The sequence below is a fragment of the Lagopus leucura genome, unplaced genomic scaffold (assembly GCF_019238085.1).
Source record: "Lagopus leucura isolate 7727_CA_CO unplaced genomic scaffold, USGS_WTPT01 Super-Scaffold_100012, whole genome shotgun sequence".
Lineage (NCBI taxonomy): Eukaryota > Metazoa > Chordata > Aves > Galliformes > Phasianidae > Lagopus > Lagopus leucura.
In genome coordinates this window covers 4,889,680-4,905,382 of record NW_024962267.1, presented here as the reverse complement: position 1 = coordinate 4,905,382, position 15,703 = coordinate 4,889,680, and the positions used below count along the sequence as shown (strand labels likewise).

General features: G+C 36.4%; 1 protein-coding gene across 2 annotated transcripts in view; it reads left to right on the top strand.

Moving 5' to 3' along the window:
• SP3 (Sp3 transcription factor) overlaps positions 1 to 15,146 on the top strand; it is a 29,823-nt gene extending 14,677 nt beyond the window's left edge. For both annotated transcript variants that reach the window (XM_042874467.1, XM_042874466.1), the window contains 3 exons: positions 7,418 to 7,610; positions 13,827 to 14,023; positions 14,535 to 15,146. In XM_042874467.1, coding sequence (XP_042730401.1) covers positions 7,418 to 7,610; positions 13,827 to 14,023; positions 14,535 to 14,851 — 707 coding nt within the window. In that variant the 3' untranslated portion in view covers positions 14,852 to 15,146. The remainder of the gene's footprint in view (positions 1 to 7,417; positions 7,611 to 13,826; positions 14,024 to 14,534) is intronic.
• The last annotated feature ends 557 nt before the right edge of the window (positions 15,147 to 15,703 follow it).

Below are 15,703 nucleotides of genomic sequence, written 5' to 3'. Positions count from 1 at the left end.
GAAATTCTTGGTTTGTCTCTGTTGCACCTTGTTACTACCTACAGGGATGTTAGGTGTAGACCCATGAGGTAACAAAAAGCACATATTGTACGTGGTACTCTGATGAATGTTTTTCTGTCTCTTGGAAAAAGGGCATTATGGCTAATATGAAATGCAAGGAGGAGGAGAACTTTGTTTCTAAGGTCTATGTTTTTGTATAGGATCATATGTATAATGTTATTGTTTATGGGTTAACAGCATCCGTTTGAAAGTAAAGATAAAAAGGAACAGTGGAGAGGAAATAAAAGATGAAAAAAAGTTGAGCCGGCTGTGTACATTAGTTTGTCTACTCACATTCCTTGAGAATGTTTTAATGCTGGTTCCTTATCAAATGCAAGGGCATTCCATCAAGTGTTCCTGAACTGTATTGTGTTGTAAAGAATTCCATGTGTGAATGGAAGTGAGTAAACGCAATATATGAAATGCGATTAAATGTGCAGAAGCAACAGAGGAGCAGCAGAAATTATTGCCCCAAAAGACACCTGGTTATATTAGAGATAGGGCTGAGATTTCTAGTGACACTATTCCTAGACAAATAGGAAAAATACACAGATTGGAAGGTATTAGAACTTCCATCCCATAAACCTTGGGAGAATTTCATTGGTCCCTGCTTTATATTACTGGAAACTCAAATTTCTGAAGGAACAGTGGCTGACCTTCAGCATCTTTTCCATACGAATGCAGTATTTTGTCTATATCAAGGTTTTAGAAAATAATTTTGTTCAGTGATGTTCATCTCCTTTTTTACAACATGATCTGGCTCCCCTCTGCAGATTTAAGAATAAATAGCCAAATAGAAGGAAATAGTGATCTTTATTTTTTTTCCCCCTGTGGAAGATACATTGCCCTTCTCACCTACAGATGATGAGAACAAATTTTAAATTTAAATCAAAAGAGGAAGGTGAGTGGAAGGGACGGCAGAATGATGGAAGTTAAAGCTAAAGGGTGAGAGTTTGATTCCTCTTTTTCTGCAAACTACCAACAAGTTTTGAAGTAAGATGGGAAGGATTTCCCTGTATATTCTCATTCCATCTCAGAGAAGTGCGTGTAAAAATACCAATGAAAGTAATAATTCCGTAACAAATGCAGTTAGGCTGTAGCTTCTATTTTCATTTAGCAGAAATGTTCTACTCGAAGATGAAATAAAACAAGTATATTCCTACTCTTAGAGATGGTTGGTAATTATTTGAAAGTGAAATAATATAGATTGCTCTGTTAACTGTGAAAACTGAAGGTTTGGATGCTGGTAGCTGTAGTTTTGTGTAAGAGGTGTTCTCCCAAGCCTTTGTTTTGCAGGTCATCAGTAGAGGACATCCTCCCTGTTCCCATGAGCCTGCCTTTTGCTTACGTAGTGGAAAGTCATCACGGCCCTAATACAAAGCTCATCACTTTCTCCTGTAAATGTACAGTTTTCTTTGAAAAAATGTCCAGTAATTATCCTTTTACCAAAATGTCTGTTTTACCAGGTGACTGTACAGAGAGACTTTCATTGCACTGAATTTGTGTGGAAAAGCCTTGCATGAGCTTGTTTTATCTTAAGCCGTTTTCTAGAGCTCATATTCCATCTTTTTGTGCTTAGCGCTTTCATAAGGTGGAGAAGGGAAGGCTATTGATTAGTTGTAACTGGGACTTTCTTTAGCTTAGCTTTTCAGCAGTATCTATGTTGAACTGTGGCAAGGAGATATATTCACTGAAACTTTGGCTTTGGTCTCCCAGTTTTGGGAGGAAGTGAAGCCTGAAAAAAGTTATTTAGTAGCCAACTCCTTTTATTGGCATTTTATAACAAAATACTGCATTGTCTGCAACTAAAAGAGACATTAGGAGCACAGTTTGTGTTACTCTTTAGCAACACACCTGTTCAAGGAAAGTATTTGTTTTTATTGCTATATTTATAGATTTAGTTCTCAAACATTTTATGTGAAATAACATTCCTTTCAGAAAAATACATGGTTCTAAGATGTACTCTCTTAGTTTGCATGTTTCTGATCCTGTAAGTTTTGGCGATTTGAAATAATTTGGTCAAGAACGAGGAGAATTAGCAGTGTTAATAAAAATCTATTTGTGATTGTCTAAGTTACTAATGTACTGAATCATGATTTTTTGATTGGATATTTCCTGAAAAAATTAAATTATACCAGGTCTGATATAGGTTAGTTTACTTTTTTTTTTGTAAGAAGTCTTTCTTCCTAGCTCTTACATTGCAGGCTTATATGTAGTTGCTTAAGGACTCATCTGCCTGCTGCCAGTGAAGCTTATAGCCGTGCCTGTTGATCAGCGTACACCAACTGATAGAGAGTGGGAGTAGTTGTTTATTTGTGGTGGGGACTTCATTCTAGTCCTATCAGAACCTGAAGCCATGGCAAAATAATTTAGCTATTATAAATTGGGAGAAAAAAAAAAAGGAGGAGGAAAAAAAAAAAAGGCAGTTTTCTAGGTAAATAGTTGCCTATGTGAATAGTTGCTAAAGTGACAGATGACCATTCTCTCACCTGCTGGTGTCTTGTGAGGCTGAGGTCTAACAGCTGCTTAGGTTAAACACTAAACCCTCAAACATAGTTAAAAATGGAGTATTTACAATTTTACTGGCTGGGATTATTGTTTCATTGTTTTAATGCTTCTGGTGAAATACTGCAGAATGCTGCTTGAGGCACAGCTTTGTATGGGCCTCTAGAACTTCTGGCTGTTTTTCAGTCCTTTGGTTCATGACTTTATTTAAATTTTACTTTGTTTTACATTTTTTTTTACTTCTAAAGCATACTTTCTGCTAAGCTTTACTGAGAAGGGCATGGTGATAGCATGAAATTGAATCTGATTATTAAAACAGTCTTACGAAGTCCATCAGGTAAATTGAAGCAGTGATGTTAAGTAAATATTTTCATCTAACAACATCTGTTTTGGGTTATCCTATTTGTATTTGAGGATGTTCATAAAATCTTATTCAACTTCACATATTCATTCCTTGCTCATTTTTCAAATATCCTTTTGACAAGTTAATCATGAAACAGGAGAAAAACTCCCTTCAACTTGTGGGAATGTGTAGGAAGTAACTGTGAAGCCAGAGGCCGGAGGCTTTATTTCTATTACTGCTTTAACTTAGAAAATGGGTTCCCAGACTTCTTTTTTGTCTTAGTGCAGTCTCATAAGTTTAGGTCCATCGCTTCAGGTTCTGTACAGTTTTCCTGTCTTTTAACCCCGCTCACAGGATTTACATACTTTGGTTCTCATCTCTCAAGGTAACCTGTTAGTTACCTTGGCTCATAAACAAGTGTATGAAGTTTATAGCAAGGATGCTGTCAGTCTTTTCATAATGCCAGGAGTGCTTACCAGGATTGTAGTTCCAATTGCCCTCATGAAGATGAGGTTCTTGATGCATCAGTGTTTGGATGATGATTTGTAGATGGGCTGTCAGCCTGGGAATACTGTTTGTAAAAGGCATTTTGTCTCAAAAGGTAGTAATTTTTAAGGATGAAAGGAGGAAGAAATGTGCACTGTCAGTGATATGTCCTCTTCATTCTTTGTCATACGGAAGTGATAGTTCTCAATTTGCATTTAGACATCATGCTGCTTTGTCATCCGTGTATTCCATGTACAATTTTTAGTTAAATTTGCTTAGTCAAAATCTTTTACTTTATCCTAATAAGTCACTTGGCTGTGTAGAAGTCTCAAGTGTGTTTTTTCAAGAAAGGCGTTATCACTGATTTAAAAACAACAACAATAACTTCTCACCTCTTAGTTCCCATAATGCCATATAGAGTGGCATTAATTCTTTCCCTGCTTAAGTCTTTGTTTATCCTTTCACAGTGTTACCACAGTGCTAGCCTTTTTTCTAAGCTACTGAAGCACTCACGTGGTTCCTGACTTACAGCATTAAAACTGCAAAAAGCTCTTCAGCCTTCTTTTAAAATTACTGAATGAAAATTATCCTAATCTGGTGATCTATTACTAAGTATTTACTGTAGTAGGTTTTTTGTTTTTTTTAAGCATCTTGCAGATTTTTTGTCAGTGGGAAGCATCTAATTCTTAGATAGTGGTAGGACAATTATTTGTCTTTCACATAAACAGAACAGAATATTTACCAAATAGTTCTGACTTTCTGAATTGTTGCCGACAATTCTGTCATTTGTTCCTAATAGCTTTCTAATACTCTTATGTAGGAATATTTGATCCAGAATTCTGTGTCCTCCTGCTTTCCTTACCTATTTCTGCAGTTCCTGGTTTCTGTACTGAGTTTTGTCAACCTGGCTGTATCAGTGGGCAGTGGTAATTTTTCCGCATGACAGAAGCTGAAATGTAGTCAAGAATAGTACAGCTGCATTTACACCTGCATAGTTTCACTCTATCGGTTTAGTTAATCTTCTCTGAAGTGCTGAAAATGAATCTTGTAGTTATTTTTATTCACCAGATGCACTTAAACTTGTTCCATATTGTAGTCAGCTCTCTGTTCTGTGATTATGGAATAGTCCCTTCATAATGAGAGCGTACACCAGAATCCCAATCCATCAGAGGAAAGTAAAAGCTGAAACAAGTCTAGCTTCTTCAGATACCAAGAACTCAGTTGAAACAGTATTTTGGCTTAATTTCCCCTTTATACTTATTTAGGACTAGGTCTGGAACTTAATGAAGAAGCACGGACATCTGGAAATTTGGAAGCACAGAAATAAGTTGTAATAAGGCAGGTGTAACCTTCATTTTTGCCTGGGTTTAACTGTTAAAAATCAAAAGGTTGCCTTGATGTTACCAGTGCTTGCATGAGTTTGTTATAATGTTAGGGATCAATTATCTAGTCCCCAAAAACTATGTAGAAATGACTGGTAATGTTTTGGTGGCACACACGTGCAGGCTGGAAGTGGCCATTTGCTGACGGCCTTACCACCTCAGTGTATTTGAATTCCTGTTATGTGTCCAGTTGTATAAGAATCAGTGAGGCTTTTGCCTTTTCCTGAAGATGCCTTAAGTCCATCTATTGGTATGTTTAATAATGTTGGGTTTTTTTTGGTTTGTTTTTTTTTTTGATTCTTGGTGCCTGTTAAGAATATACCACTTCTGAGTTACTTATAAGCATCTTTTTCTCTGTTGATTCAAGAGTTAGATTTGTACCTTTCACACAAAAGATAGTTGTGATGCAGTCTGAAATGGTGAGCTTCTTAGTATAGTGGTGAAGCTCAGTTAGTGTGCAGGTGACTTTGGACAATGAAAATGCTTTCTGCAGTAGTTCTGCTGGTGTTACTACACACATAAAGAGTCAGCAAAAGTAAGTGTGCTAGCTTTTGGATTCCCACAGCTCAAAGCCTTGCATTTCTTTCCAAATTATTATATACATGCAATTAAAAGCAAGACAGTCTCTGATGTTAGGAAGGAGTAGATTGAAGCCTTATTGGCACCAAACAAATTTTTTGTGTAGCTGCATCCTTTGTTTCTAAAGAAGTGCTGGAGGTGACTAGGAAGGTAGGCTGGGTAATTATTATTTTTTACATGTTTCATCATAAATTTATTTTCTCATCTTTACAGGGACAGGATGTCTGTTACGATCTGATCCAGCATAGTTTTTGTTGTTTCGTAATACAATTTGTTCAGCTTTGGCTTCATTATAGAGATGATAGCTGAGGCACTGATTCCATAAAGAGTTTAGGATTGCCCCAGTGCTCGGTTAAGGCTTCAGAGTTTGAGAGGAATTAGAGTTAAGGATGAAAACCTACATGTTTATTACTAGAGTCACTTCTGCGGAGTAATCAGTCTCTAAATGCATCCAGAAAGATGTATGGAAGCTTCAAGGAAAAGAGGAAAAAAAAGAGAGCAGACCCAAACATTTCATGGCTTGCATTAGTACTAATCTTTGGCAATGGCTGATCGTTTTCAGTGGGGGAAAAAAAAAAGAAAGAAAAAAAAACAAAAAACAAAACAAAACTAAACCAAACTACAGTGCTGAGCTGAAAAAGGGCTGGGTTCAACTTTTTATGTAGAATGACATTTAGAAACTGTTTTCATTTGTTTTTGTAAATACAGATTTAGGCTTTGTACTCATTGGGAACCCAGAGGAGTTTCTGAAGGGGAAAAGATGTTCCTATTAAAATGTAAATTTGTTGAAATAGTTGTCTCAGGGGATACTGTGGTATTGTAATTGGTTCTTGAATTAGATGGAATAAATGCTCTGTAGCTGTGTGTAGCTGTTTAGAAAGAATGCTCCAAGCAACAGCTGATGGCTGCTTGTTACCTGTTGATGGTATTAAATACAACATTTAACACTTACTCTTTGAGATTGTTGTTTTTATTTTATGTTACAAATTAAAAAGCTGTGTGATGTTCAGCTGTGCAATCATAGCCACGGTAGAAAACAGCGCATGGAGTTCTGTGTTTTAATGATGTGAGTGTAGTCTTCTACTTTTTAGATGGATTAAATACGCTTAGCTTTGAACGTTCAGATTGGACTTGTAAGTTTTGCCTGATGGGTTTTAGGTTTGGACTTGATTTTTCCACTCGTGTTTTAGGTGAGATGAAATGAAAGACTTGTAAAATACTCTCTTTTTTCCTAAGGCAGGCACTATTTTAGGAATATATAGATGCTTGTTTGGGATGGAGAGGCAGAGTTCATGTGTTTGTGAATATGCATCCTCTGAATTGAGACTTGAGAGACCTTTGTATTCATGAAAGTGCAAAGACTTTTGTTGACCTACTAGCTCAAAATAACCTTAAAGTAGTTTGTACTTTGTTTACTTCTTTCTAATGCTGAACAACATTCTTCCCTGAATGTTTTCTTCTCTATGAATAGTTTATTCTTTTACTTGAAATTTGAGATGAGAAGGGGAAAAAGGGACAAAGGAGTGATTTGTCTTTGTTTGTTTTCCTTAGATATCTTAGTCTTTTTTTAGGTCAAAACTTCTTATTTAATTTATTATTTTATTTTATTTGTTGCAGTGCATACTGAAAAATTTTAAAGATCAGCTATAAAGAGTGTCTGTGTGTCACGTTAACTGAGAAGTCCTGTAGAAATGTAACTAGCTACTCAAGATCAACTGAAAAATGCATTTACTTTTTTAATGCGTTTACTTTTTTAACCTTGGTTCAACCTCTTGTTCCTCAGGTCTTCCTATCTTTTAGGCAGTCAGAATCCTCCAGGTGACAGCATTATGTACCAGGGATTGTTCATATTTGAAGTTTAATACTTTGTTACAGCATGTCTTCAACTTTGAAATGTATAGCAAGATAAACTTTTAAAATATTTTGCAGGTTACAAGGGCACAGAAGCAGTGTGTCAGTATGCAGTAAAGTATATTGACATTTGACTGACATAACATTCTTAACAGTAAAAAGATTTGATCATTATGGTTTCTTCCTCTAGTTAATGGGCTGCTTACGATTCTGTGTTTCATCTTCTCTTCAGATATTAGGATTAAAGAAGAGGAGCCTGATCCAGAAGAGTGGCAGCTCAGTGGTGATTCTACATTGAATACCAATGATCTAACACATTTGAGAGTACAGGTGGTAGATGAGGAAGGGGACCAACCACATCAAGAGGGAAAAAGACTGCGACGAGTAGCTTGCACGTGTCCCAACTGCAAAGAAGGTGGTGGAAGGTATGTAACTTGCAGTGTGATACAATGCATGTAATGATGAGAACAAATAGTGAGGAAAAAAAGGGGTTAGTTACCAACAGTTGGCTACAATAAGAGAAAACTATGGGTTTATGCAAAAGAGCTTATGCACTGAAGGACTGCTACGTTTGTTTCTGGGCTAGTAGATGGAAGGAGAGATTATTCCATTCTCTCTGAGTTGCTCCATTAAGATCAACTGGAAAAATCTGGACTTAGATGCCATCTAGTACAAGTGAGGAAAGTAGAATGTAGCTCTAAATAATACGAAAATGAAGTATTTTGGAATATGTACATCTGTGATTGGATTCCTATCATATGTCAAGGGCTTGATTAAACAACATGTTCCTGCATTTTCCCACTGATTGAGCGTTTTTTTCAGTTTGATTGCTTTGGAGTGTGGTAAAAACAGCTATCCAGGTTTTCTTAGTTTCCTAAGGAAAAAAACAGGACTGTATATTAGATCTAAATGACTTTTTTAAATTGACTGATTGTTTTCAGTGAAATTTATTGTAGGTAGGGCAAATACAAATACTAAGTTTTTATTAGCATAAGACCGCAGGGCTCTCGAGGAGCCTGTTTTATGATTCTGTGTATCATTAAAGTATTTTTCAGCTCTTCTTTCTTAGCAAGATTTTATTTTAAAACACTTCATTTGAAACATATTGATTATGGATATGAGATGTGGGGCTAGTAGGTGGCATTTACAAGTGAAAATATTTAGCCTAACTTTGTGTTTGATGTAATTGTGCAAAGACTTCTTTGCAGTAGACTAAAATACGTTCATTTTTATAATACATTGTTATATAAAATGGAAATTGGATTTGTGAGTACTGTGAAAGAGCTGGAGCAAATGTGGCCATGTTTGTTGTGATTTCATTGGCCCTGCTTTGAGTCTGGGAGTTTGGCCTTCAGAGGTTCTTTACAAATGAAATTATACTGTAAATTACGGAGTTTTATTTCAAGAACCTGTGTAGGCCCATGGCTTTAAAAGTGTAAAATAAGTACTCACTAAATATTTCTATTGTCTAGTCGTTTTTTTTCTATATTTTTTTTCTATATGTTGTAGATACTTTTCAAGTATAGGGAGATAATATGTTAGGCAGCCGTGTTGAGTAAAAATTGTTTTAAGACACTTCATGGTTCAGGTTGGATACTGGGAAGAATTTCTTTTCTGAAAGAGAGTGGTCAGGACTAGAATGGGCTGCCCAGTGAGATGGTTGAGTCACCGTCCCTGGAGGTGCTCAAGAAACGTAGTTTAGACGTTGTACTGATGGATGTGGTTTAGTGGGGAAATATTAGTGGTTGGTGGATGATTGGACTAGATAATCTTGGAGGTCTTTTCAACATTGGTGATTCTGTGATTCTATGGTATGACAAAATCACTTTCACGTGTTTTCATCACCAATGTGGTGGTGTCTGTGGTTACAGTCATAGAATCTTTGTACATCATCTTTTTTTGTTGAATTCCTATATGTAGTCCATTGAAACCTGGCACAGACATTCCTAAGTTCTTGGTGATGATTGGCTCTGCTCTGAAGATCTGCTCAAGGGACAGCTTGGATTGAGATTTGCTTCAGTCTAGGAGAAAACTGACAATGTTACATACAAAGACCACACTCCTATAAACTGTAGGGGTTTTGCATCACCCAGCTTTCTCACGCTCTATTCCAGGTTGGAGTGGCTTTAATTTAGATGCATCTGTACTTCAAAGTTCTCTTACTCCTAAATGGAGTTACTTTGACACCAGATTTTAAAGTTGAAGCTCCAGAGAAAAAAATCTTACTGAGAGATGGTTCTGATAAAGTCTGGAGAAGTCTGACTGAAACTCACTTTGGAACTGGGGAAGGAGTTGAAGCCAGATTTAGAGCAGAGGCGAGATAGATAAGAATCTATAATCACTGTTTAAGGAAGGACTGGGACACATTAAACATCCAAAGTAAGCAGAAAAGTAGGACAAGAAGTCAGGATCTGAGAAGAATTAGGACTGTAATAGAAAATGGATAGTGAAGGAGACAGTGGTTGGGAAGCAGAAAAAGAGCGAAAATGCCTACAGCTGCTGGAGTAACTTTCTCATCAGAATGTACTTCCCATCAGAACTCCTTCAGAGTCTAGCAAAAAGGAATAAAACCCATCAGAGGAATGTGTTTTTCCCTCTTTGGTATACATCAATAGTGTTCTGTAGCTCCTACGTTTGTTCATTATCTCTAGTGCTGGAATGTAAAGTTCTGTTTTGTCTCTCTGATGATGATTTCTAGAGTTTTAAGCAATAGAACATTTGCTTTCATAATTTTTTGAGATAGCATTTAGTGGTGTTAAAATGATGTTAAAGTTACAAAACCGAGAAGTTGGAAGTTGGCAAATGCCAAAGATACTCTGAAACATTAATTGCTTGTGCATATGCATTATGATTTGCAACAGAAGCACATGGGGAACAATTCTAAAGTGATATTTAAATAATATGTAAATGGTAAGGTGAGGAAAATGGATTAAATCAGCATGAAAGAGCTGAATGGTGGTTCGCTTGATGAGTACTGTCCCTCAAGTCCATCAGTGCACTGAAGGAGGTAGGAAAAGACTACATGGCTTCACACGTACAGACATCATAATTTCATCTTTTGTGTAGTTGTAGTTTTAGCTAGTTTTAGCATTTCTTGCCTTCTTGGGGGAGCAAAGGAGAATTGAGGGTTGTTTTTCTGTGTGTTTTTTTTTGTTTGTTTGTTTTTGTTTGCTTTACTCTCAGTAAAGAATTAGAACACATTACAGTCTTCAGAGGATTTTTGTTTGTACCAGTTTGGTGAAGTAGAGAGCCACTGTTAGTGTATTTAGCAGAGGAGAAGATGTGAAATAAAGAGGGTGGTGTAGTGGATGTGTAAATTAAAACCTTATAGCCTCGAGTATATATAGTAGCTAGGTCAGGGAGAGAGGTAAGCCTCAGAGGATGACTGATCCCAAATGGACTGTTTCAAGCTTACAGTTAGTTTGGAAGTCAGGTGAAAATTTCGCTCTTAATTCCATCTGGAATTACATTGAGATGTAACTACTACTGTCTGGATCTATAGAGGAACAGTGCTTCTGAGTTCCATTTCAGGTATGTAACTCTAGAATACACGTTCTTAAAATAACTAAAAAGCCTTTGTTTTACTTGAAATACTTAATTTTACTCCTAGAAATACTCCTGGACAAAAGTCTGGTTTCTTAAGTAGATGAAGGTGTCTCCTGTTGAAACCATTGCATTCAAGTACGGCTACTGGGAGTTGTGGTTTCTGATCTTTATAAAGCTAAAATGTGCCATGAAAATACTCTAGATGTTAACTGATTTGAAGATTCAGGTTGAAGGGTAGGTCTGAGTCATATCTTTTTACTTGGTGATGATGGTTGTTGGCCAGTGCAGCAGGAAAGGCATCTTAGTATGACCATGTTAGGGCATGGTGCCAGGCTGTCACAGCTGCAGGGCGTCCAGACATAATTTGGCTCATACCCAGTCCCTCTAGTTAGAGCACACATGAAGCAAACGTGCAGATGCCTATCGGAAACTGTGCAAGTACACTCAGTGACTCATTCATAGTAGTCTTCTGCATTTCATTCTGTGAGTTCTGAACCTTTACTTTGCTTTGGACTTCAGAGTGTGCTCTAGAATTCCCTCGCATTAGGTGGCGTGCTCAGAATTACATATGCTCTACCACCTGAGCTGACTGTGAGCTAAACCTTGATTACCTTCAGTCCAGACTAAAGGTTCAGTTAAACAACTTTGAACGATTGACTTTGGACTCTTAATTATTTTAACAAACTTTGGTTGTTATTCTATATGAGTTGTGCCACATTTATATACCATGTTATATAAAGCTTAAAAAATACTTGCACAAGTTAGTGTGCAAGTAACTGGCACTGGAACAGATTGCCCAGATATGTGGTGGAAGCCCCATCCTTGGAGACTTTCAAGCTCAGGCTGGACAGGGCTCTAGCAACCTTATGTTGCTGTAGTGTCCCTTTCATTGCAGGGGGGTTGGACTAAATGGCCTTCAGGGGTCCTTTCCAACTTAAATGATTCTGTGATTGTGGAAGGGAAGAATAGAACATACTTAGAGAACATGCATGGATAGAATATCCAAATACTGAAAAACAAAAACAAAAACAAGCTGTATACAGAAGATAGTGGGATTCTGTGGGGAAATCTTTAAGTTACCAAGATCTTAGAATGGAGAAGAGATGTAGGGGTGCTTATCTATGTTGCCACAGAAGTCAGCTACACTGGATGGTCAGTTACTGGATGTTTTGAGCTACCAAACAAGAAGACCTGAAGAAGGACTGTCAAGAACTTAAACATAAGGTGAATGAGAAATGAGCCCAAGAACTGACCATCTGGTTGCAGTGGGACAAAAGGAGAATTACATTTTTTTTTTTTTTTTTTCCCACTGGAGTCTGAAGAGTCCAGGGGGATTCCCTGGATTTGTGCTGCAGGATAAATGCTTCTGGAACTGCTGAATTTTGTGTGATGCAGAAGCTGAGAAATTAGAAAAGGGGGCAATCTAAAGACATTTTATTAAATATCTTTGAGATTGGCTGATCCTCAGCTTACGAATATTGAGATTTTGTGTAGGTGGCACTATGCAAAGCTAAATGTCTGACATTAGAGCTGATTTTATCTTTCAGTCTTGACTTGAGGGGAGCCCAGGAAGGAGTATGAACATGACAGTTTAGAAGTAGCATATGTTACCAAAAATGGACATTTTAGTTGGAGTAGAAGATGTAAAAAACAGGCAGTGTTTCATCCAATAAGTCTCTTGGACTCTTGAAAAGTCTCTTGGGACTTTTGAAGAGAAAATGAAAAATACATTGTCAAGCAAATACCAGTGTGATTATGATGGAAGAATTTAAGATATTAGGTCAGATGTCAGAGCATTGTTTGCAAGAAATTTATAAACAAGCTGGAAAAGACGCATGAACTTTCTGTAAGGCCTTGGATGAAGGGCGATAACAAAAAAGAGATTAGAATCTTTTATGTCATCATTAGGTAATGTTAGATGTAAAACAGAGATGCTCTGAATTCATTGATGAGAATCTGGATTTCATGGTTGCTTGGTAGTTCCATCAGGTACCAGACAATTGAGTGGAAGTGGAGCATCATAATGTGAGGAAAACAAATGTCCTGGAGAGGCCACTAAAAATTCTATAATTTTTATAATTTTATAAATCCTTTCTCCAGTAATGGAGTAATTGGAGTGCCAATGTGATTTTTAGAATCCACTTAGGCTGTTAGAGGTTAACATTGGTGATTAATAAGGTGGCATGATGCTTGGCTGCATTTTTCAGAGTCTTCCTTTGTACCAGCATTTACCATTTGTATATCTGCATTGTCAGCCAGATCTGTTCTCTGGACTGTGCCTTTCAGCAACAGCCTTCCACTGGCTAGACTGGTCTCTTTCTCTAGGTGTTCATAAGCTCTTACCTCTCCGATGGCTTTATTTGAAGTAAAATCTTAATAAATCTTTTGTATTAGGTGCTTATCCTTAATCAGTCACCTAGTATTTCAGTTAGAAAGCATCTTAAAATAGGTATCAAGCTCAGGAGTCTGGATTATACTGCCTGTTAATGATGTGTTCATTGTTAAGAATTTTATTTCTGAAATACCAAGGAATTAATGTAAATATCAGCAAGATCAATAATTTCACTGCCACTCCTCGTAGTGGAAGTACACAGGTTAGGATGCTTATTCTGTGACCCTCAACTGCTTCTTGAGTTTCCCCAAGATGCCAGAAGTCCCATCTGTTCTGCTCCCAGTTGCCAAAATCTCTAGTTTCCCTTTTGGCAATTGCAGTTATTTGTTTTTGTTGTGTTTTTTTTTTTTTTTTTGGTCAAAACTGAAATTGGGATAAATTTAAAATATGAGCGCTTCAGCATGAAAGTAGTACAAACTGCTGTAATGATTTTATTTCCAGTTTTATAAACATGTATGTTCATTGAGGATTACATTTCTATTACCTAAACTTTACATGCTGTTGAATTAATAGTTTGTGGGATGTCACTATAGAATTTAGTTCCACCTTCTTGTGGAGCATACTTTTTATTTGAAACAAAAATAAGAATCTGCTCAGATTTGTTTGCAGACACTGGTATATCTAACCTCACTTACATTTATGGCCACTGTTTAGGAGATCAGAATGAATAAATTCACTTTTATTATTATTATTTTTTTAACAGAGGCTCCAACTTGGGAAAAAAGAAGCAACACATTTGTCACATACCAGGGTGTGGCAAAGTGTATGGGAAGACTTCACATTTGAGAGCTCATCTCCGCTGGCATTCTGGAGAGCGTCCATTTGTTTGTAATTGGATGTTCTGTGGCAAAAGGTTCACCCGCAGCGATGAGCTTCAGCGGCACCGAAGAACACACACAGGTTTCCAATCTTTGATTCTGGAGCCTTTCACTACAGAAATGTCATGGAGAGGGCTTGGATAAATAGGTTTTAAGAGGAAAACAGATCTTTGGATTGGATTGATTTTTATGTAGTGCAGTACTTCTAAAATCAGCTAATATTGGATGCTTTTGGTTTGGTTAGGTGTACATTTCGGTAGCTCCGAGGAGGAAAAGCAGCAACCTTACTGAGTCAGAACTGACAATATTTAAATTACCTTAATCAAAATACATTGATTCAGGTTCAACAATGAGTTTCATTTGTTTGAACTGGATGAGAACTGTTGTGGTTTTGTTTTGTTTTTTCTTTTCTTTTTTAAAGCAGAAAGAAAAGAAAATGGAAGGCTAGATGTCCAGGGGATTTATGTATAATTTAGGAAATGAAGGAAGAGCACATTGATGGTGCATCATTCCATATCTTCTAGTTTCTTGTTAGAGCACTGGAACGCAGAGTTCATGTTTCTCCTTTTGTCTTTTTTTGTCTTGTATAACAGGTGAGAAGAAATTTGTCTGTCCAGAATGTTCAAAACGCTTCATGAGAAGTGACCACCTTGCCAAACACATTAAAACACACCAGAATAAGAAAGGTATTCACTCCAGCAGTACAGTGCTGGCATCAGTAGAAGCAACATCTGATGATACTTTGATTACTGCAGGAGGAACAACACTTATCCTTGCAAATATTCAACAAGGTTCTGTTTCAGGAATAGGAACTGTTAATACATCTGGCACCAGCAATCAAGATATTCTTACCAACACTGAAATACCTTTACAGCTTGTCACAGTTTCGGGAAACGAGACAATGGAGTAAATATTACACAAGATACCTATTAATTGTGGTTATTTTTATACAGTAGTGAGAAGAATATTGTTCCTAAGTTCTTAGATATCTTTTTATTGATGTGCAGAAATTTTTGGATTGACAGTAACTTGGTTATACATGACACTGAAATGCCTTACTTTGTATGATATTCCATAGTATATTAAAATGGTAAAATTGCATGGGTTTTGTAGGTACTTTTGGAATCTAGAAGAGATGGAATTTTACCAAGTTATATTAAAAAAAAAAAAAAAAAATTTAACGATGGAAATGGTAAAATGGTAGTCTAACCAAATGCATCAATCCTGTGTGGTTTAGTGTAAAAAAAATTAAAAAAAAATGAGAACATGTTGGTATTTATCTATTGTAAGATAAAAGAAGTTGATGAGTGAAAAGAAATCATGTTATGATAAAAGAAATTTTGTAATTTTCTTGATGACTGGAATTTTTATTATGCATAACTGACAAATCAAGTTTCCAAGCAAATGTTACATAGTGTAGGCTTTACTTAGCTCATCAACTTGTCATTTTGAAGCTAATTATTTTAATTAGGTTAACTATGTACAATATTTTAAGCATTACTCTTGTAAGATTTTGAAAACTACATTTTAACATGGAACTATAGGGATAGTCACCTTTTAAATCCTATTGAAAAGCCATGTTTAAGATTTAATTTGCCAAAATGATGTCTTGTTAATATTCTTTCAATAACCAAGGTGGGCAATATAACCAATGTTAAAAAAACTTAAAATGTTTAAAAAAAAAAAAAAAAAGTATGTATAGGTTGAGGCATTTGGGTGGTAAGGCAAATGTTATAGTGAAGTATATCCCTTCTTTGAACAT